This window comes from Acanthopagrus latus, chromosome 22, assembly GCF_904848185.1.
Source record: "Acanthopagrus latus isolate v.2019 chromosome 22, fAcaLat1.1, whole genome shotgun sequence".
In the NCBI taxonomy this organism is placed as follows: domain Eukaryota; kingdom Metazoa; phylum Chordata; class Actinopteri; order Spariformes; family Sparidae; genus Acanthopagrus; species Acanthopagrus latus.
The window spans coordinates 19,610,256-19,633,054 of NC_051060.1; the positions used below are offsets into that span (position 1 = coordinate 19,610,256).

The following is a 22,799-nucleotide window of genomic DNA, read 5'->3' on the forward strand; positions in this document are numbered from 1 at the left end:
GAAAAGAAGAAGTTTTGGTTCTAATGACTGAATACTTGTGACTGACTTGTGTGTGTTTTTTTTTTTATTTAATGAGACTCATTAAATCGCCTCAATCATTGGGTATAATCCATATTTATGGATTCATGAGACAGACGGACGTGAGTAGATTGTTTATCCTGCGAACCCGAGGGATTCTCCGGTCGCTGTTTTCATAGCGAGAGTAGCGCTCAGTATATGCACATTTCTCACTTATAAATAAATGATGTGCAAATTCAGGCCTGACTTATGAATTAGCACCATTTTCAGACTCAGCGAGCATGGAGAACACTTAATTGCTTCTTGAGCACTGCTGACGCGCTCATCTGTTAAAACACCGTTGTTCAAAAATGGAAACAAAACACCTTCGTTGGAATGGAAAAACTAACATTAGCGTCGGCCGCGCTTCTTGCTCAGAGCTGATTGGCCAACAAACTCACCGTTGATATTTACCCGACAGTGCTGCTAGCTCGGAATCTGTAATCTTGTCGAATGATGATTTTAAGGGGAAATGTTTACAAGCTGAGCGGAGTGAGGCTGCAGCTCCTCTTATTAGCAAAATTACCCAAAATGCATCTCCCCTTGTTAACCTGCCGTCCACCCCTCTGCAGCAGAGTGAGCGCAGGGAGGGAGGTCGTTTCATTCCATACGTTCTGCCTGACTCACTGATCTTGTATCTGACTGAGGATTGAGTGATAGTGTCGCCTATATGCTCATCAATAATGTGACCTTCATGATCGAGGTGACGAGGAGCAGCATACATTATGTGAGAGCTGAGACACTGTGGCCTGCAGGATCCTTGTGGACACTAAGAAGAATCTGTGCTGCTAAAAACATACATCCTCCAAACCAATGGGCCATTAAAAATAAAGAAAACACTGATTGAATATAACAGTGTCATCAGGTAAGCCTGCACCACTGGAGAAGATTCATTACGGTTGATTTGGATTTTCACTCCTTCCTCTTACAGCCTTCTCATTAAAAAACGCACAGTTGAACCAAAACTACTAAATCAAACGTGACTTTTGGCAGAAATGTATTGAAAACACACTACTGGCCCAGTCAAAGACAGATCAGTCACAGTGTAGACTGTAAATGCTTGGTCAGTCTTATTGACTACAGCTCCTGTGTACAGTCGGAGGAGTGTGTGAAGCTCTTGTCGTGAAGCACCGAAGACAAAACGCAGGATCTGGAAAGAGAAACCCGGCACATCTTGACTGTTTCCAGAGCTTCAGCCGAGAGCCGCCGTGTTCAGTCAGGAGACTGAGTTTATCCGATTTAGCTTAAAGGCTCAGAGGTGCACGTCTCGAGTGCTTCAAGCTAACAAACTGTCTGAATTTATTTTTTAAAAATCTGTTTCCATGGCGATAGTAAAAATAGTCTTATTAACCATCTTGCCCGTGACGAGGACGGGGAAAGATGCAAATCACACAGAGAGACGCTGGGTTTAAGTGGCTGAGTGTTTGTGCCTTTAAGAATCGGGCCTTGACTTGCTGACTCTCTCTCTCACCAAATAAGGATTTTCTCACAGCTCTGCTCTTTCTGACCAGACCACTAGGTGCTCATCATACTCCCCCCCCTCCCCCAACCACCACCACCACCCACCACACTCCCACCATCCTCTCTATAGTCTAAACACAACCGTGGCACAGTTGATTCCCAACGTCAAAACACATTCAGGTGATCTGGATGTAACACAGGGGACTGGGACCGGGTCCTGACCTTTTGGTTAATATATTCCAAAGCTGCAAGAAAAAAAAACCTTCTGGGAGTCGAACACGGTTCCTCGAGTACACTTTCAGCAAATGTATTCCAGGGGAAAACAGCAGATGGTATTTAACTGGGATTAATGAAAGTGCATTGGATCTCTTTGGCAGGCTTTGGCTTCCATAAGAAAATGAAATCCTTGCGGTGCAAATATACCAACTGAGGGCCGTGTATTATTAGGCTGGCAGCCACGACATCAGGACATCTCGTCCGATTAGATTATTCAGCCTCAGATATATGGCTTCAAGTGTCTGTCTGTGCATGTGAGTGCTATCAATATCATGTATGAGTGAGCGTGCGCCTAATGAACCCGGCCGCTGTGTGTAATTATTCCCCACTCTAATTTCTTCCATCTCTGCTGCTCACAGGAAACGACTGAATAACGACTCGCTAAACACGTTAGAGCGAACTGAGCTCTCGTCATTATCCGGTCGGCTGCAGGCTGCTGAAGTTTTCTTCTATTGGGTTGATGTATTTGAGGAACTGTCAGAACTTTATTACAAGTGACCTTTGAAGCGCAACAGCGCCCTCAGGTGGACACTAAAGGGAATTACAACAGGCTGAGAGATTTAAAGGACAAGTTCATCCAAAAGTAAAAAGTCAGTCCTGTTCTTCTCATTTTCTCTGTTGTGATCCAGGTCTCTGAAAGACATCATTTAAACCCTTTTTCAGGCAGAAATCTTCACTGCTGATGCTAAGCTAAAAGCGTTGTGCACGAGCTTGACTGCAAATACATAAGTTCCTCAAATCAAGTTAGGATCGCTGTGCTTCCAGACACTTGGATTAAGCTGTACAGAGCCACTTCTTGTTTAAGTTTTAAAACAAGTCCCCATCCACTTCAGCTGTTAAGGAGAATGTTGCAACTGTTTTCCTGTTGCAGAAATGTTTTGTGGTCTATGCCACAAAACATATGGGACAGTGACTCAATCTTAATTTTGGGGTGAATTTATCCTTTGACAATGAAAGACAATGCCTCAGGATACTTCGGGGAAAAGTGTGATTATAGGATTTTCCAGGCAAAGACAATAGTCACAGCCAGGGTGAGTCAGAGAGGAAAAACAGGGAGGAACGTGTTTGTCTACGTGTCAATCTCCATGCATTCACCCTAAACTGTACCCTTCTGTGCATGACTACTGGTGTGATTCATTTGACTCCATAATGAAGAGTGTGTGTGTGTGTGTGCATATTTTATGAATATTTGTACGTGTGTGTGTGTGTGTGTGTGTGTGTGTGTGTGTTCTCTCACTTCCCAGGCTCTCCTCCAGTTCCTCCATTGCTGGCCAAGATGTTGCTAAATAAGGAAGGCAGCCTCTCGCTCTGCGTCTCTCTGCTGCATTTTTTCCCTTTCTAAACACACATTACAACCTGCTAACGTACAGGCTGCATGGGGAAAAAAAAGCTTGGTTATATATACAGACGGTCCTTGATGTTCCCCCCCGAAATGAGCAACAGTCCTTAGAAATGGACTCAAAGTGTTCTGATCACACACACAAAACCACACAGGAGCCACGTGACAAGTGTAGATCAAACATTTACTCTTTTTCCGTACAACATCTTTATCACAACTTTCAGTAAAGAATGCATCTCGATTAGAAAACAATTCAAACCACCTTCTCACCGAGTCTTGATATGAAATATAAAGTCAGGAGAGTTTTAGCTAAAAGCCTACAGGCACCTTTTTTTTTTTTTTTTTCCCCTCCCCTCTTTCTCCAGCTTCACTCCAGAGACCGTTATAAGTGCGTTCACACAGCAGAGCAGAGAGAGATTCTCTCACAGCCACACACAACCAGCCAGGTGATGTTTGGATTTCACACCTGGAGGGGGGGGGGAGGGGACGGGCGGCGTGTGGAGGAGAGATTACCCACAAGGCAAAGGCGAGCCCACACGAGCTGGAGCTTTGTGCGATTATCAGGATGAGCTTCTTTCCATCTCGGTGGGTTTTTATTCAACATTCACGACTGAAACCGTCTTCATCGTCTTACAGTCAGCAACGCGGATCCATATGGTTTCATTTCTATATATGTTCATACAATCTCATACTAACGATGGATGAGATCAATCATGCTTTGGTGCTAAAAAAACAAAAAAAAAACAAAACACTATTGTGCACTATCAGCTGGACTTGAAGCTAAATCTGACAGATATGGACACTGAAAACAAAATCAGCTGAGACATGAACATGTACAGTCGAAGCTCTTCAGACTTTCATCCAGAGAGACAAGCTGAGTAAAATCACGCTCCAACACATTTAGATCCTGTTAATGGTCACTTTCTTCGGCCCCACAGATTTCTCCCTTACAAGCTACAAGCTATTAACAGCAACTGAAATCTACACACATTAAAAGTCAGACCTTTTGTGTACAGATGTGGACAAATTCCAGTTTGTCACATCTTCTACAAACGGTTAAATTCACCCGGACTTGATCGCTGTCTACATTTCGATCCAGACGATCTAGTTAGATTTCCTTGAAAAGCAAAGGAAACAGAAATATCTGTGACCCAGACATGTTGGTCCTGGTCAGCACTGTGACTCATGCTACCTGTGTGCTGTGTTAACCCCTGTTATTTCATGACTGCGGGTTTTAAATATACTTCCAGTCCCTTTTCCTTAATACAATCAATGCTTCATGTTTTCAGCCACTTTCTGGCAAACAGCAAACAGAACAGGACAGTCTGTGCGATTTTTCCAAACGTTTCAATAAAAAAACAAAACAAAAAAAAACACAGCAACGCAAAAAAACAAAAGAAAAAATGCACGAACCTTCTTGAACACGTCAGGAGAATTCCAACCTTTTTTTTTTTTTTTTTTTTTTTTAAACATTCATTTTAAACCTTAATACACAGGGAGGGCTCTTTACTTCTATCCACATCCCATCTCCTCTCTCGGGGGCCAGATATAGAGTCCGGTTTTAAAGCACTCCAGATGTCGCTGCTCCTTTCAAACTATGAACAGGTGGCTCTAAATATATGCCTCTTAAAAAACTCATCGTAGTGAGAAAGATAAGTTGGTGCCCGATGACCAGAACAGGTCCTCCTCTCTGCAGTTGTGCGTCTTCAAGCCCCCAGACCTCACCGTTGGCCCCAGGATCTGTCCATTAAATCACCTGTGACTCGGGGGCTGGTTCAGGCCGAGTCGGAGGGCGGCCTCGTGCGGCCTTCCCAGTACTTCTCATATGCAGTTTGAAACATGTCCTTGCACCTCAGCTTCGCATTCAGCCGGGAGCAGATGAGGAACGAGCCGCCCATCTTGCGGTGGAGCGAGTACGTCTCCTCTGGAGGCGGGGTGAGCCGCTGTTTGAGCATCACGGGGATGAGGTTGTGGATTCTCTCGGTGGTGGACTGAGAGCCAAATTCGAAGGCCTCCACGGAGGCAAAGGCCTCGCCAAGGATCATCACAGCGTCGACGTGAGCATTGATCATCGACTGGACACAGGGAGGGAAAAAACATGCATTTAGTCTGAGCTAAAGTCGAACCAACAGTGGCATCTTGAAGGCAGTAACATTACAAATGGTCAGATATTCTCTGAGTTTCAGTTGCCACTTCATCTCATCTATCTTGGCTGTACCAAGGGGGGAAATGTGATGTAGAGCAGACAGTCAGATTAAGACATATTTACCTTGGACTCAAACCCAGTCAGGAACTTCATCTCGATAGATTTCTTCAGAACTCCCTCTCTGTTGCCCTCGGCAGCTGAACGGATTATCTATGGTCACACAGACAGATTAGAAATGTTTCTCTTTCTCTGACACATGCCTTAATATCTTATACAAGCGTGATCAGTTTTACGCCTCATTAATCACTGCCGGTAAACCTCAACACACAACAGAACCCACTTTGATTAAATAGTACCGTAATAAAAAGATTTTACCTCTATGTAGACATCTGTGAAACTCTCAGCAAATCCTCTCGTGGCTCCGAAGTCCAACAGCGACACCTACAGAGAAACGATCCGATTATCTCTTTTCAATGCCGTATTTCTCTGCTTAGTCTTCTCATTTTTATTATCATCTGTAGCAGAAGTGACTCTTGTAACAGTGTCGTTCAGCCTGTAGGAAGACTCACCCTGTGTGTCTGTGGATCGTAGAAGAAGTTGGACCAGTTGGGGTCCGTCTGCATGTACCTGAACTCAAACAGCTCCCTGAGGCACAACATCAGGATGTTGTAACAGATCTGAGACAGAAACAAACAAATTTGTCAAATCATTTTCATAATGCTTGGCTGTCTTTTGAGGACAGTGAAGCGGGTTCCTGCCACCACAGACACATTCATCTATCTTTGCATCTATTGCTTCTTTTCCCCGTCAGCTAAATATTTGTCGTCCTGTTATCTGTCTGGTTCGTCACCTCGTTCTTCAGCTCCTGAGAGAGGTCATCGGCCTGGTCCAGGGGAAACCCGGGCACGAGCTCCGTGGTGAGGACGTGGCGACTGCTCAGCTCATCTATCACGTCTGGTACGTAGAAGAACGGATGGTCCTTCAGAAGCTCCCTGGATCAGACGGATGACAGAAAGAAGAAGGCAGACGTCCAAATCAGTTACAAAGGAGAGAGAAGCTTTGTGAGGGAAAACAAAGTATGTTACACGAGACTCACTTGAATTTCTTTGCACATTGGGCCTCTCTGATGTAATCGCACTCTAATGTTAGCTCTTTTCTCATGACGTCTATCAGGTGCTCTGGAAACAGACCTGAACAGAGACACAAACAGAGAGGCGGACAATGCAAGACGAGCCTTTACACGACAATTAAATTATAATTCAAGATTCAGTGGTTACAGGGGAAACCTGAATGACCACCTGGTGGCTGTATGTACGAGTTAAGCTGCAGTTTACATTCAGTGTATTCCAGACTGATATCACCTTTGACCGACCAAATGTAAAATATAGCAACAATCTTTCCTTTTGTTCCTCAATAACAACAAGAAAAGTGTTTTTGCACAACATTTTTTCATCACAGTGAAGTTGACCTCCGACCATTTGACTATAAAACGTCATTATTTGTGTGAAATTCTATCATAATTAACACGTGTGTTCACGTGTTCTATCTCTACCACTTAATTCTGATCAGTTCATTCCTGAATCTAAGCAGCCGTTTGTGCCTTTAAGGCCTCAGTTCCCTCAAGTTCTCTCAGTTTCTGAAATAATGCATTCACAGGAATGGGACGAACAAACACAATGAAAACATGAGGCCTCCAGCACAGCCTTTGTCAGCACTTATGCATAGAAACACAGAGGTGTGTACAGTGTTCCAGGAGCAGGGTGCAGTTGTGCATGTGAGTGTGTTTATGTATGGCTTCAACGTTACGTATTGCAGAGTTCCGCTGTACCTTCAGGCAGGGCATTGCTCATACTCAGCACCGTCATCAGGTTGTTGACGTCACTGTTGATACTCTGAGCCACACCGGGGTACTGGGAACAAATAAACAGACAGAGACAATACAATTAAATCATACTTTTAATTCTAATTTGTCCAGCTTTGATGTTATTAACTGGTCTGTTTCTTTTTCATAACCTCACTGTAATCTTCAATCTCAGGAGCTACTGTAGTCTATAATGATATTAAACCATATAATGAGATAATACTATTATCACGACCGGCAAATCCATCACAGCCCCGTGTCTAGACCACAAACGTGTCAAAGTCATGCTCACGTAACGACAGCATCAACATCCACAGAGCCGCTGCTGACAGCTGCATAGATTAAAATAAAAGCTGTTGCATGAGACGTGCGAGTAAGATTTCAATTAAATAATCTGTGAGTATTGTAAAAGTCGTTATATAACTTTAGCTCAGTAAGAAACCAGCAGCATCTGATGTTTACGCTGACTCAGATCTGATCTGTAAACACACCGGAGAGATCGGAATCTGCGTGTTTTCCCTTTAGGCATGTCCAAGGGAAACAGACGACAAACACACTCCAGGTACAGTGTTTATCTTCAAAACATGAACCTCGTACACACAAACACACGTTCGCAGCCTACCTGTATTTTCATGGCCACCTCCCTGCCATCCTTCATCCTCGCCAGGTGAACCTGGCCAATGGACGCCGCGGCAAACGGACGTTCCTCGAAGGACTCCAGCTTGTCCCTCCAGTTAGGACCCAAGTCGTTGTTCAACGCTTTCTACAGACACACACACACACACAGCTGCTGTTTTTGCTGCTAGTCTTTCTCCAGGTAAATATCTTGTCATCCCCAGACGTAAAACAGATTTTGTTTTATCAAACAATTACAATGAAAAGAAGAGATACGTACCGTCATCTGTTTGATTGGCATGAAGTCGGCGCTCTGTCGCACTCGCTCAAAGATCTTGGCCAGCTGAGGGTTGATGAAGGCATCATCTGAAAAACAGAAACATGCGACTTTACTACGAGGAGAAAGATAAGACGGCTACGCAGCCACACGGATGACATTGGGTGACTTTGTTGACAAAACAAGGTCAAACTTTATTATCAGAGTCAAAATAGTTTTCATACTCCTCAAGGTTAACTCTATTTTGGATGAGTGTTACAGTTACAGTCGAGACCTTTCTTGTCCATGATTTAAGAATGACTTGTCACCACCTGAGAGCGTACAAGTTCTGCAAATAACCACAAACATTTCCAAGTTCAATGTCCTTTTCCCTCCTGCTGCTGTGTTTGTATTTACTACCCTGTACTGTCTGTGTTAAGTCGACCCGAACATGTTATGAATGCAGGTTATGAATGCCAAAGGACAAGGGTCACCAGCCAAGGTCTTCCAGCGAGGGCAGCAGAGAAAAACATAATCAACGACGTGTTTAGTGGCGTTACCCGACCCGGCTGCACTCGCCCCCGTGCCTGGATGTTCACTGCCGACGGTGCTCTAGTCTTCAGCTCCGTCCAGCAAACGTATCAGCATTAACTTACAGTGTGACTCATTCTCACTGCTGCTGCCCGCTGTCTGCCCGTGTAGTGAACGTCATGGGATTAAACTAGTAGTGTGACAACATTTTGCAGGAGCTTGCCGGTTAGTTCAGCTGCAAAGTTAATTTTTTTGTGTAATTAACTACTCACACTGGAAACAATTTCTGGGCCATCAAAGGAAAAGGATTTTTTTTTTTTTTATGTTCACTGCAAAGACAAGTTTCCTTCTCCACTTGAAACATGTAAATAACAAACTATATGGCAAGGCTGCACCTTCATTTTTTAATTCTTTTGTTTTTTTCAAATGCTACAGACTTTTGCAGCACAGGCCATAAATCTGTAGCATGAATACAGAAGAATCAAGTAAGTCCACTGTAGTTTGAGACTGTTCAGGTTCTGTGTTGAGAGGGTTTAAAAAGTCATTTCCCACATGGCGAGTGTAAGAGAGGAGACAAGGTTTTACAGAAGAGAGGGGTTATGTAGCACAATTTCACCTCTATCGATATAAAGGGTATCGTCTCAAACTATATCTCATTTGTAAATATATCTATGTATTTTTTACGAGATACTGCCCAGTCATTCCCGGCCCTGCCTGCTGCGAACACATGCACCAACACACACTTGACCTTTGAGTAATGCCTGTGCAAAAGGCTGAGTGCTGCTCTGTGCTCACACAGCGACAGTGTCAACATGGATAAACCTCCTAAATCTCCGCCCGAGGAAGAATCACCACATCCACAGCTCGATCACGCAGTGAAACAACTGATTTTACTTGGGATCTATGCAGGCCGAGAGTACATAGACTCTCTACTGGAAAGACAAATACAAATCTAAGAAGATACATAATGGGACAAACTTAACTGAGTGGCATTTTGTGCTGGAAGGTAATTTTATTATAATATCACACATGTTAGACTGTAAATTTGATCTTTTTCAGAAAAAAGCAGTTTAAAGCTATTTAGTTCAACCACACTAGATTTCTCCTGAGGGGAGCTTTGCTGTAGCTCAACTTCTTTCAGTGTGATGTAATTGCTCCCAGCTACCTGTATGTTGGTGTCTGTGTGCAGTAACAGGTCAATGCTAATGTCACAACTCTGACAGAGCGTAGAGAAAACCATCAACAGCTCGCCAAAACTGCACTAAACCTCTGCTGAGTCATCATGCTGGCAGAGTGAAGTTGACCTGAACTGGACTCTTGAAGAACAATCAGACACTGTCAACAACAAAAAGGTTGGCACAGAAATCTGTGCTCCATCTTGTTTCATATAACATCACCTTAAATAAAAGTACACTAATAGTTTCCATCCTAAATATAGTTGGTGATCCGTGGCCTCCACAGCTGCTTGGAAAAATGTGTCTCTTTTTTTAACCGAGTTTCCTCATACGATATTTTTCAACACAGTTGCTGGACAATATCAAAACAAGGGACTCGTCAGCTTTCTCCTTATTCTATTTTTGTCCATTCTACCATTTGTCACTTCTCACTTTCAGTTCTATTCCGGCCGACTCTCATCCCCTCTTCTAATCTCTACCTCATCCATCTCGCTCCGGTGTACGTGTTCTTTCCTTTGTGGTTGGATGTGTGTGTGTGTGTATGTGTGTGTTCGTCACACACACCTTGAATGCTGAGCATCTGTCCCAGTTTTAATGCGGCTCCTCTGACTTTGCACAGCGTCCTGACGATGCGCTCGGCGTTGGCCTCGGACAGGAACGGGCTGGAGTCCAGAACGCCTTTCTTGTTTTCACCTGCAGGAGCACAAAATAGTCAACTATGTAACTTGTTTTGTTTAAAAAGTACAGGTGAAGTCATCTGGCACTGATCAATATCAATACCAACAGTTTAATGTTTTATAGTTTTATAGTTTTTATGCACTATATGCATGTGTTTACGTATATATCCTAGCAGATGTGAGAATATGTGTCAGTAGGTCGTCAGGTAGCGCGTTTTAGAGTGTCTGACGCTGCCTTCAGAGGCTTTAACAGAGATTTACAGCACAAACACAAACAGACACAGACTGCTGGGATTAACACACACACACACACACACACACACACGCACAAGTGCCACAGATTTACGTCCGTACGCTGTTTGAGCTTAGCTCCGTTTTAGGATTAGCAGGCTCGCGGTGCAGAGCGGGACTGGCCGTTTACAGTAGGAGACAGGTTTGCGAGGGAGGCAGACGACCTGTGTGGCAGGTAACAACACGCACGAAGGATGGGCACTGAAAAATGATGCCAGCCTTTTATGGTGTGAATCAATTAGAACAGAGTTGCAAAATCACCGAAGCCAACCACGAGCCAGAGACATACCTGTCCTTACAGGCACAAAACTCTGAGACTTGGCCTGAACAATTACTTTTATTGTATCAGCAATTTGGGTGTATCAGTTTCTGAATACACAGATCCATGACACGATAGACAACGACCTAGGGATGCAAATTTTATTCTATAAGAATATAATACTGTTTGATGTAAAATTAGAGTCAGCTACATTAGGAGACAAAAGAACAGATAAAGTAAACACCGAGTTACCTGCATTTTAAATGAATACACAAAATAATAAAACTTAATTTCTCTCATCTGTCGCTTTTCAGCAACTGGCTACAAAATCCAAGACATATTTTTTAATATTTTGTGTTTTATTTGGATATATTTGGGGAAAAAAAATGTTCGCAGAATTGCTTTAATTCAGCCACACTGGAGAGTTTCCAGGCATTGACTGCCTGTTTTAGGTCCTATTTTATATGTATAACTGTGGGTGTATTTACCTGCCGCACCATTGTGTCTGATGGTCTTCTTGGCGACTTCTGCCAGTGCTCCGATACCCAAACCTACGGCGAGACCTGGAGGACACACAGACAGAACAACGACACACTTATGAATGCGGTCCGGCCTGAACAAACACAGATGTGACATAAAGCGTTGTAAAAAATGAGGTTGTAAACTTTGTTACACATAAGGAAATTGTGCATTCAGACAGACACACACTTGTACTAACACAGACAAACAAGCACAGGGTCGCAGAGTCGGATATGACGTAGATGTTGACGTAAGAGACTCCAATTATAGATGATTATCAAAAAATCAAGGTATGTGGTTAAAAATATCTGGATATTTGATTTTGCCATCCTGTCCTGGCATTTATGAAATGCTTTTAGAACATTTCAAAATATACAGATATATATATATAGTTTACTCTACTATAGCTGATAACTATTACAATGTCACTTTGAGGTCGTCAGCTCTACAGTGACTCTGCAAAAACATCCTTTAGGTGAGCAAGTCGCTCTACTGGCAGTCAGCTGTTTTAATTCCAGCGTTAACGAGTCAGAATATTTCAGCAGTGTTCAGTGATGTCTGTGCGTCCATAAATAATCTGCATATGTGAAGCCATCTGTTGCTCTCTGAAGGTTGTTATTCTCATCAAAACAGCATTAACGTGACAGAGCATATGAGAAAATGTCAAACGTGCACAATGACAGAAGTGTTAACAGCTGCGGTTCCTCCAGCCCAACAGAGCACATGGAGATTATATCAGTACTCTAATTATATCAGTAAATAAGCTGCTGAAATACTTAATCTTCTAAAAAAAGAGAAACAGTTGAGCTTTTAGAGGGATTATAAAAAGAAAATCAAGCGTGCACGAGTTATACGCCGTCTGTGAGAGCATTCCTCTGAGCGTGGTCTCCACCTTACGTAACTCAGCATTACATAATCCATTAGTCAGCGGTCTCTGGAGCGACGAATCAGAGGTCCAATGGGTAAGATGTGCAAATCAGGCCACAGTGTGACTGGAATACAAGTCGACTGAGAAATTTTCTCATCAGTCAACAACACGCAGTCATCACCTCGATTGTTGGAGATGGGTCGGACCAGAGGAAGGACGGACGCGCACCACCATTTCCTGAAAAAAAACGTGTCACCTGATAACACTTTTATTCACTCCTTCCCTTCCAGCGTACTCATCTCACTGTTTTGTTTTTGCTCTCTGCTTCAGTGGCGATGTTAAATGATCCGGCAGCACGGTGCCACTGTGTGCACATTATCTGATACCATCTGGAATGTGTGCAGAGATCAGCGTTTCCTGCCGCATCTCGGAGCGACAAAACCTTTTCGAGACCGAGCACAAGTGTCTGTCAGTCATTCAAAACAGACATGTGTTCACAGAACGCTGCTGATGTACACACTTTAAAAAGATGATTACTGTGTTGGTCTATACTGTACTACAGAATATCTAGTCCAAACACCTGCAAAACCTGTCAAAGAAGTAACATCCATGGCAGCAACAAGATCTTTAAGAGGCGCTGTTGCTAGGGAACTTGCCAACAGATTTCTCAATCTATTAATAACTTGGCTGCTTGTTCTCAACCTAAACACCTGAAACCTTCCTCCATGGAACCTGCACAACTTCGTCAACAAACGCCGCAGAAGAGCGAAGGACGGGCCGAGGACACATTCCTCCTCCCCCTCGGCTCTCCGACACCTTCTACATGTTACAACTGTCAACACGCTGGATCGACTCGGCTGTGCCTAAATTCTGAGCTGGCACACTCGTGTGGACCTCTGCTCTGGGTTCACTTTTGTACACAGTCGACGTCCTCCCCCCCTCACACTCCTCTGCGCTTCTGGTCAACACAACGCCACCTGTTAACTTATCCCGCCGCCGGTCAACCTGCTGATCTGCCAGCGCTGATCTGTCACGTTCATCTACGTCCGAGGCTTGTTGCGAGCTTGTCACCGCGCTCGTGTGAATGTGTTTTTTTTAAGCCTCTGAATATCACTTTTAAAAAAAACATCCCCGTCTATTTAAGATTTGGGATTTGAGTAAGATTAGTGAGATTTTATTATTGGATTAGCACAGATATTATGGTTTCAATATGTTGCAGTTCAGAGTCTGAGAGAGCCGGTAAGACGGTCCAACAGAAGATTAACTAACACACAACAATCTGCTCGCACAGATTTTATTACAGCTGAAGTTCTGCTGAACTCTCTCACTCAGCCTGTAGCCAACGGTCAAGGAATGTTTTTATCTGGATAAGTGCGAAGGTCCAGTAATTGGCACCAGATACGTCTGACCTGATTTCTTGAATGGCTTGTTAAACTTGACTCATTTACATTCCTGTGTGTTATGGTTCTTTTGTCCCGGCAGTCATTTGTTTCTGTATATAACTGTGTAGAAGGTCACGCTGTACTATAACAACAATAACAACCGTCCTGAACCAAGTTTATCATCATTGTGTTGTTGTTAACTTCGAATGAGCCTTTTTATCTCTACACTAAAAAGGGTACGGAAGCTACAGAAGCCCAAAATGGACAAAACACTGGCAAGATTTTTTGGCGTGTACACGGCAAACTGGACCTTAAATTGTATCATCATTTTACTGTTCACATCCACAGGAAAGGGCAGACTTGTAGACTTGCACGTAGCCAGACACATGCCTACAGATACAGTCAGACAATCAGTGAATCAGCCAAGATTCAAACAGAAGAAGCTGAATTACTGTACCTCCAAAGTTGGCCAGTCTGCTGAGCCGAGTCACTGGCACTTTCCTCTCCCGGGCTCGCTCACTCAGCTGAAGAAGATAAGATACATCACTGTTAAACTATCAGGGTGTGTACGGAACGGTGAATGTTATCTTCAACGTCTGTGTGTGTTTGTGTTAAAGGAAATGAGGCGAGGAGCAGGAGTTACCATCTGTTTGTGTTGTTTGATCTCAGGGCTTTTTCTCTGTCTCGCTTTCTCGATGTCTTCGGCCGTCAGCCCTCCGACGGTGGTCGGATCCTGATGGTAGCTCCTGTGCTGACTGACCTGATGCTGACAGTGCAGCTGCCCCCACAAATGCCTGTTCAGGCTTTGGTTGTAAAGATGTTGATGTCCAACCAAATGTCTGCCACACCCAAAGTAAGAAAGTATCACCGTTATCATTCAAACAGCAGAAAAGACTTCAACACTGTAGACTGTAACTGAGCAGGAACTGTTTATACCTGACATCTTGGTGGTAAGATCGGGTCTGTCCGCTGAACTGTTTGCTGGGATCTTTGTACCCCTCAAATAACGTTTGCTTCCCGCTGACGTGGCTCGTTTCTGGTGCTGCTGTGCTCTGATGGTCTCCTGCTTCATCAGCACTTCCTGTGTGATCCACCGTGAAGTCAACACCTTCCTCTCTGAACTGTGAACTTGCGAACGCACCGTCATCCTTCGGGAAGTCGTATTCTGACTCTGATGAGGAGGTCTGCTGCTGACCAGACAGCTCCTGAGCAAGCAACATACATAGTGGTCATTTGAGATTGAATGCAGTATACAGATATCCATCAGTGTTTAACTATGCTGCCAAGTGGCACAATAGTATTCACACATACACCTACACACACCTGCACTTTCATCATAGCAGCAGAGAGGCCTTGTTCAGCTGCCGACTGGACACCTTGGACAGCAGCACCGACTATTGGGAGTCCTGGGTTACAGATAACAACAATACTTTTATTAGCTTTATTAGTGTACAAGTTAAGTATTAACAAGTAACCATACAGCAAAATTATCAATGTTATTGCCCTAGTGAGAGGTAATAAAAACACATGAAAGTCTGACTCAGCGTGAACAAGCTAAACGCCATCTACCAGGAAACTACAACAACCACAACAACACAAATGTGTTAAATGACACCTGGACTTAATTTCATTTACATTTTATAAAATAGTGGGTATAACATGTAGTAGAAACAAATTCCTGAAATATAATTGTAAATCTTCAAGCTACAAGTTAGCTAGGGTTTTTAAATACAGCTACCACTCCTTTTTAGAAAAAATAAACATTCACATGATCCTAAACTGTTTTTAATTAATAGCTTTTACTTGTACTTCTATTTGCTTTTCTGTGTTTGTTTTCTGTCTACAAGCTAGCGTAAATTAGCTACTAGCTAGCTCTGGCACAATTATTTTCATATAATGACTGAGACAAATAAACAATACTATTTATCACTTCCTTCCACTTCCTAGCAAACATTACTTTTGTAGCAATGTGTAAACTTGACCACAAGCTAGTCTGTGGAACAGTCGTGTGAGCTAGTAAGCAAGTTAGCTAATGGTTTTAGCACTGTGAATGCTAACAAGAAGCTCTAAGACAAAGTGAAACATTCACTTCTAACACATGATAATGTGTCAAAAAATGAGCAACTGGAGGACAAAACATTTAGATTTATACATTTTAAACTAAATATGTACATGTGGATTTACCTGCTCCACTGCGGAGGGCGGTTCCCTGAGTCTCTGCGACCGCCTGGCTCAACTTGGCCAAGCCTCGCATCAGTAACATCATATCGCCTGCCATGGTGGACTAGAGAGAGAAGGAAAGACAGAGGAAAATACAGCAAAATGAAAGGCGATTGTCTCCATTATTTATGGTGCATCTGAGGGGCAAATACTGTTCCGAGACAAAACGAGAGGCGAGATATCTAAAATGGTATCATCACCTTATCGGTGAAGACGAGAGGAACAGAGACAAATCCAGCCCGTAAAGGAGGCGAGTGGAAAGAGATATAAAAAATAAAAAAAACCTCGAGTCAACACACCAAACAGCAACACTCACACACACACTCACACATGCAGGCAGCTGTCACATCTTGAGATGACTCTAATACTTTGTCTAAAAATACTTATGCCCTGTAATCCTTGTGTGAGCAGCACACACACAAGAAAGGAAAGAGGGGAACACTGTGCAAGCATTCATGCTATGGAGCTATGCGTATGTGGTGGAGAACTGGATCTGAAAATGTCACCGGAGACTCTGACGGGAGGAGTCGGAGAGTTGCTGGCCGTTGCCTCTTCCAGCTATTTCTGTGCGCGAGCAGATGTATGTGCACATGTTTGGTGCATGCACGAGGATGGCATGTCACACGTTACCTCTACCTACTTCTGCCACCGAAAGGAGTCTGAGATTGTTTTTCTAAATCATTCCCGTCTCAGAATACTGTGGCGTTTATTTCCAGGAGTTAATCTGGAGCATCAACATTTGGCAGATGTAGCTTGAACTCTGACCTGATAATGCTTTTGAATATAACTTAAGGTCCATTCAGGACACAAATGATAGTCCAGTTCCCTTCAATCTTATCTCTCCAGAAACAAACAACAGAGCACCGGCTGCATTCCTCTGTGTTACAGAGTGTGTTTGTTGGTCTGTTACAGGTGCTGTTTCGTTGGGTGTGACAACGTGCTTCAACACAGTTCATCTGGGATTTGGGCCAATGGAAAAAAAAAACAACAAAAAAAAAAGGCCGTTTGCGAGCGCTGACACACACACACACACACACACACACACACACACACACACACACACACACACACGCACACACGCACGCACGCACACACACACTCGAGTCAAGTAAGTGGGTCATCCGTCCCTCCTTTAGGGCTGCTGTGGGTTTTCAACCGGTATTCTCTGTGACACAAAGGACCAACTGCCGGAGCCCGATACACAGAAAAAGACGGACGTGCACTTTGGAAGGAACTGATTTGTTATGTCATGTATGTAGTCATCTTTGATTTACCCTGGAATTATACTTTTTTTGTCAAGGGACACAAAACACGTCTCACTTTCCCTGAAGCTTTGCACAATAAGCTAGTGACTCACAAGCTGGTTCCCTAAAACCTTTCAGAAACAATCTCCATCCACCACTCTACTTTATTTGAGTATATCTTCATTTGACTCTATTTTAAATTTCTCTCCCTCGTACTTCACGCTGCTATTTTTTGTTGTTGCTGACACGCCGTTCACTCCCTCGTACTGCTGTGTCAACTGAATTCTCCCACAGCGATCAATAACGGCACATGTTATCTTATCTCACCCATACTAACACACCTGAGACCACATATGACCGGGCCATTCAGGGACACTGGGCATGCAAGTGTCAGTGTAAAGAACTCTTTCAAATCGTTGTATTATGAAGGTCCGTCTGTGTCTTTCTAAATATAAATTAATAATATAACATCTGTGCCATCAATCTGCAAACTTAAACACTCAGATATCATAACACATCCTCAGATTTTACATTCGCCAGTGATGATACAGAGACCGATAAGCCCCGGCTACGAAGCAAATGTGGCTATCTGTGTCACAGTTTTCCAAAAAAAAATCTCTGTCGCTGCCCGTAAACACTGCAAACAGAGCTTCTGAATATCGTCATCATCCCAGTAGGAACGTTTGTTTTCAGTGACCCAAAATGCCGTTGATATGTGCACAAAAGGCCAAAGCCCAAAGGAAAAAAAGCTCTGTTTGAAGAAATGCTCTCGTTCGTTTGGCCTAAAACAAGACGTCAGCAGGGACCAGCAGCTGCCCCAAAGTCAAAGATCAGTAAGACAAACAAAAAAGTAATTTCAAAGAAATAATTTAAGGGTGGTAAATATCTACAGGCCACTGAAAAATTGTGCAAACTTTTCTATGAATTTGCTGAAATGCCTCTAATTGTCTGTGCTGGCTTTGAGGTAACTTTAATATGCTGCCGGGACAGAACTGCTGCATTCTGGGTAACTGTAGGCAAACTCTTCACGTGCTGAAGCCCACGTACAATAACGGGCATGGTCTCTATTTTTTGTTCCTCTCCAGGGCTTGTGGTGAGTGATTCTGTTCTTTGTGAGCAAATCCTGTGTTTTCTTTGAAGTCATGGAAAAACACGGGTCATGCATTCATCCAGGCTTCCACCTCCACACACACACACACCCCCACACACACACACACACACACCCCCCACTCAGTTGATGATCTCGTGGATAATTTCAGTTCTAGAGTTGATGCCCGCTGCTCCCACAGAGGTCGAGTGGGCAAACTCGGAAAACTAGACAAGCTGTAATTTCCTCCCATTTCACCTATTTGCCCACTTCCAAGCGAGTCCATTAGCTCGACACAATTTGATCCCATCAGATGTAATACGTCGTAGAAAACTGCACAGCATTTTCAAATCCTGCTGCTCCTGCCTTCATATTCTAACTCGACCGCAGTGCATCAGATGTTCTGCAAATCTTCTGCGCTCTCGTCTATTTTCTGGGAGTTTGTTCCCCCACAGACCCTGAAAACCGCAGTAATAAACCCGTCTTCATAAAGAATCATCAAGACTGCTAATGAACAATTACAGCCCAAAAACTAACTTCTTATTTGTAAGAAAAATAATTAAAAAGGCTGTTTTTTCCACTACATCATAAAATGGTTCTGGCCCCAAACAACTGTACTGATGTTTTCCACGCAGGTTTCAACAGCTCCACAGACAAACCTATTCTTTAGATTTATACAATCTCCGCGTTTCCGTCGACCACAACATGTCAGTCGCGACACCTTTGATTGGACTTTCTGCGCAAGCTCAAGTGGTCTGAGTCCTATTTGAAGGACAGGGACTATTGTTCCCATACAAGCACTGAGTAAGTGCACTGAGCGGAGCTATAATTAGATGTAATTGGAGGGGAAAAAAAGACAGAGATGGTCTTTAGATCAAGAGGAGAAATTGAAATCAGCCTACCATCACTTTCAGAATATATCCATCATTAAGGGAGTTGTCTCAGCAGGAGTTAGGAAAACATGTCCACGCATTTATAATCAGTAGCAGCGACTGCTGAAATGTTGTCCTGACACATCTTCTTTAAAAGTTCGATAAGACAGTTGCGAAGTATTCGAAGCATCGCTCCAGCAGTAAAGAGAACAGGCACCTACATACAAAACTCCCAGAAAACTTCAGAGCAGCCTGAACTATCAGGACGTCAGGGCCTGAGAAACATTTTTGGCTGCAGCTGTATCTTACAAGACAGATCTAACGTCACGAAAAAAAACACAGACTACATGGATGGATGTATGGATGGCAGTGAGACTGCAGGTGTTTGCATGTTTCGTTCATGATGCACAGAAAATAATAACGGATTGTTCTCTGCATGTCATAATAAATACCTTGGTGCAACAGCGGCAAGATCCTGCAAGATCTTCTGGTATGCTGGGAATTTATTAAAAGGAAGTTGACAGCGAGGCAGAGCGTCTGCTCATGGAGAGCATTTAATCACATGCTGCATGCATAACCTAAAAGAAAAATGGGCTTTATCTACATGCATTTCTGCGAGATCCAGAAGTGTAAACAACAACAATTTTCACTCGCGAGGGCTGATACTACTGAGGAGAAGTGAGTGTTGCCAAATGATATCTATTGAGCAACTTCCCATTTGTCAAAGTGTGGGCGTGTCGCCTCAGTAGGTGGATACAAGCTGCTTTCTCTCTGCAGGTCAACAATCAGGGACGGAGGAGAGAACACTGTATACATACATACACAATGTGAGACCTGAATGAAAATGTAGCAGGCAGAGAGCGAGACGCTTTAAAGGTCAGTTTTTGAAGTGGGCGAGAGGTCACAGCAGGGTTATTTGTGGCTGCACAGTGACCAGGATTATAAATGGTATTGTACGGGGGACACACGCACACGCCTAAGCCCTCAGTTGTTGTCTGTCGTTCCAACAAGCCGTTGACTCACCGTTATGAAAATAGCCGGGCATCACGGCTTGAGTGGGAGTCTATATCAGAGCGCTGTTCAGTAAACCTCGTGGCTTTTCCGACAAACCTCTCGTCAGTGCCCGCCGAACACTGATCCTGAGCCAAAAGTGGGGAATGTTTCCAATTTACTGATTCAGGAAAAATGAGGGAAACGTGACTAAAACCATGTCTCCTGCAAGATTTCATTAATGAGGGGAAAATCTGTGATTACACAATTAAAAACATTTAACCAGCAGCTGTCGTGCAGGGCAGGGACACAGAGTACAGTATGTTGGTGGCCTTTAATGAATAAGATCATATAATCATTACTGTTGCATTGATGACTGTGTCACACAACATGAAGCTTTAATAACTCTAATTCTTCTTTAAATAAACATTATAAAGATTTATACCATTCTATTAATTTATATTAATTGCTTTGGTGACTGTCGGCACATAAACGGAGAAAAAACAACATGAACTTCAAATTGTAGCACACTTAAAAAAATGGCTCAGTTTAAAACGGTAATAAAGTTGTCACTTACTGTATCAGTATTGGCCACAAGAGTGTTTTTTTTTAAAGGCCGTTATCAACGTTTGTTTCCTCACATAATCAAAGCTTCCAGATAAGGATCCCGGAAATTTGGTCACTGAAGAACTGAGACCAGGTTGAACACCGAGCTGCAAACGTATCGGCGCTCGTTAATGGACAAACTACATACAGGAAACACTGATGACAACATCGGATATCTCGCGGAGATAAACCAAAATATCAGTGAGGCGTTTATTTATAATAGATTGTTCATTGGTGCACCTGTCATTTTGGATAATAAAACTTACTGTTAAACACTTAAATAAACTGCTTCAAATATGTACACATCTTTATTACAAGTACTTGTTAAACATATTTGAGTGGTCATTTAAAAAAATGTGTGTTCGTGCATATATTATGTGAATAATCCAGTGTGGTGGTGCTTTGCTTCCCTTACACGCTCGCTTTGAGATTGTGTGCAGATACAGCCACTTTGTTAACACGTATCTGAAGCTCGTATCAAGTGAAATTTGACGTTTCAAGTTAATTTAGAATATTAAGATGAATAAATATTTGAGTTGGTGAATTTAAAGGTGCACCATTTCAATTTAGTTTAATCAGGAGAGAAAGATTTCATTTTACTTTGACAAACTATATACATAAACTCTCTTTGCTTCCATGACTGATTGAACCGGATAAACAACTGTTTTACTTTGTTTACATGTGGCGGACCCTGCCACCTGTCTGGCCTCAAACAGAGTTCCAGTGACCTTATTTTCCTCGGGGAACAGCTTGGTTATTTACTTATTGACAAAATAAATATGTGTGAGTTTGTACCATCACCTCATTAATAATGCAAACATTAAAACAACTTTGAAACTTCACGCTGCACCTTTAAAGCTCCTTCCAGACATGATACACCTCCACAGTTTCACATCTCTTTCTGACAGGAGCCTCACAGTGACCCCGCTTCATCAAAACTACCCTCGTGCGTGTGTGTGCGTGGCCCGCGAGCCATTCCAATAACACCCGCGTGCTGCCATGTTGTCAATAAACCCGCGTTAGAGCCACCGTGCAGGACTCAGGCTGCAGGAAGTGGGCAGGATTCATGAACACTTTCGAGGTAATTCGCAGTCGACTTTTGCAGAGCAGGCCCGCACGTCACGCACGCCACGCGTCTGATTTTGCACACTGAAGGTGAAACAACACGAACAATCGATACATATTGAACTTGAGTGGCTACTGCATGACACAAAAATGCGATAAAAAGGATTATAGTTGCTCACCAGCAGCTCTCCTGCAAGGTCGCTCGTTTCCTCCAACTGTGTCGAACGAGGCTCAAGCAGCGAGGGACGAGTGTGATTGAGTCAGAACCAGAACCAGAACCAGAAGCTTCACGGGAGCCTCCTCTCCCACTGGAAGGTGGCAGTAAGTGGCTGCAGGTCGCAGTCGTCCTCCTCCTCTTCCTCTTCCTCCTCCTGCTGCTGTGTTTAATCCAGTTTGTCTCTCTCTCTCTCTCTCTCTCTCTCTCTCCACCACGAGGTCAAGCCTTATTTACCAACTTCAGCGAGCAGCCAGAGCCTTTCATTGACGCAACCCGCCCCACTTCTTCAACCCCTCACTGTTGTTCACACACACGTGTATATTATACATGAAACCACGAGCCCTGTTCCTTCATTTTCTCCCCTGATGTCATTAAATCTCCTCCAAATCCACACTGTCCCAATTTCGCCACGTTAAAGGAGGAAATACAGCGTGTTTTCGCAACCACACATGCGCCGAACTGCTCTGTCAAACTTTGTTTTCTGCACGGCTCTGGTCCCGCTCCTCCCTCCCGCCCATCCTCTGCTCCTATTGGTCCATGTCGTCTGTTGACAGGAGGCGGTGACCCCAGCGCGGCTTCTCATTGGCTCGGTTGGCAAAACAAACAAAGCGCATATTTTTTTTGGTGAGTATGTGCCTTGAAACGTGTTTTACGTGGACATGTGAGCAGGAAGAAGCGCTGAAACTGACACATTAAAAAAACACAAAAACCACACACGTGTCAGACATATAAATAGATAAAGCCAACTCTCTGCTGCCATCTGCTGTTTATACAGGGACAGCACC

The 22,799-nt window shown here is 43.4% G+C and overlaps 1 protein-coding gene across 2 annotated transcripts; it reads right to left on the reverse strand.

The window, feature by feature from the left end:
• Nucleotides 1-3,296: 3,296 nt before the first annotated feature.
• coq8aa (coenzyme Q8A, genome duplicate a) lies at nucleotides 3,297-22,497 on the reverse strand. Of its 2 annotated transcripts, none has more exons than XM_037086749.1 (17): nucleotides 21,977-22,497; nucleotides 15,898-15,997; nucleotides 15,037-15,119; nucleotides 14,650-14,918; nucleotides 14,357-14,552; nucleotides 14,171-14,237; nucleotides 11,442-11,507; nucleotides 10,282-10,410; nucleotides 8,036-8,121; nucleotides 7,763-7,903; nucleotides 7,108-7,189; nucleotides 6,376-6,469; nucleotides 6,130-6,271; nucleotides 5,849-5,956; nucleotides 5,655-5,720; nucleotides 5,403-5,489; nucleotides 3,297-5,208 (listed from the first exon to the last, which is right to left on the reverse strand). In XM_037086749.1, the coding sequence occupies exons 2-17, from the start codon at nucleotides 15,989-15,991 to the stop codon at nucleotides 4,909-4,911; spliced, it is 2,010 nt and encodes a 669-aa protein (XP_036942644.1). In that variant the 5' UTR covers nucleotides 15,992-15,997; nucleotides 21,977-22,497; the 3' UTR covers nucleotides 3,297-4,908. The 2 variants fall into 2 exon arrangements, with proteins under 2 accessions (XP_036942644.1, XP_036942643.1); XM_037086748.1 differs by having other exon boundaries at nucleotides 11,433-11,507; nucleotides 21,977-22,496.
• Nucleotides 22,498-22,799: the final 302 nt, after the last annotated feature.

Bases quoted from the DNA above. Each gene is read 5' to 3' on its own strand.
- coq8aa (XM_037086748.1), bottom strand. From the start codon at position 15,991: ATGGCAGGCGATATGATGTTACTGATGCGAGGCTTGGCCAAGTTGAGC. The intron at 8,122-10,281 runs GTGTGTGTGACG...TCTGTTTTTCAG, and splicing joins ACAGATGCTCAGCATTCAAG to ATGATGCCTTCATCAACCCT. The intron at 6,272-6,375 runs GTGAGTCTCGTG...CGTCTGATCCAG, and splicing joins CAATGTGCAAAGAAATTCAA to GGAGCTTCTGAAGGACCATC.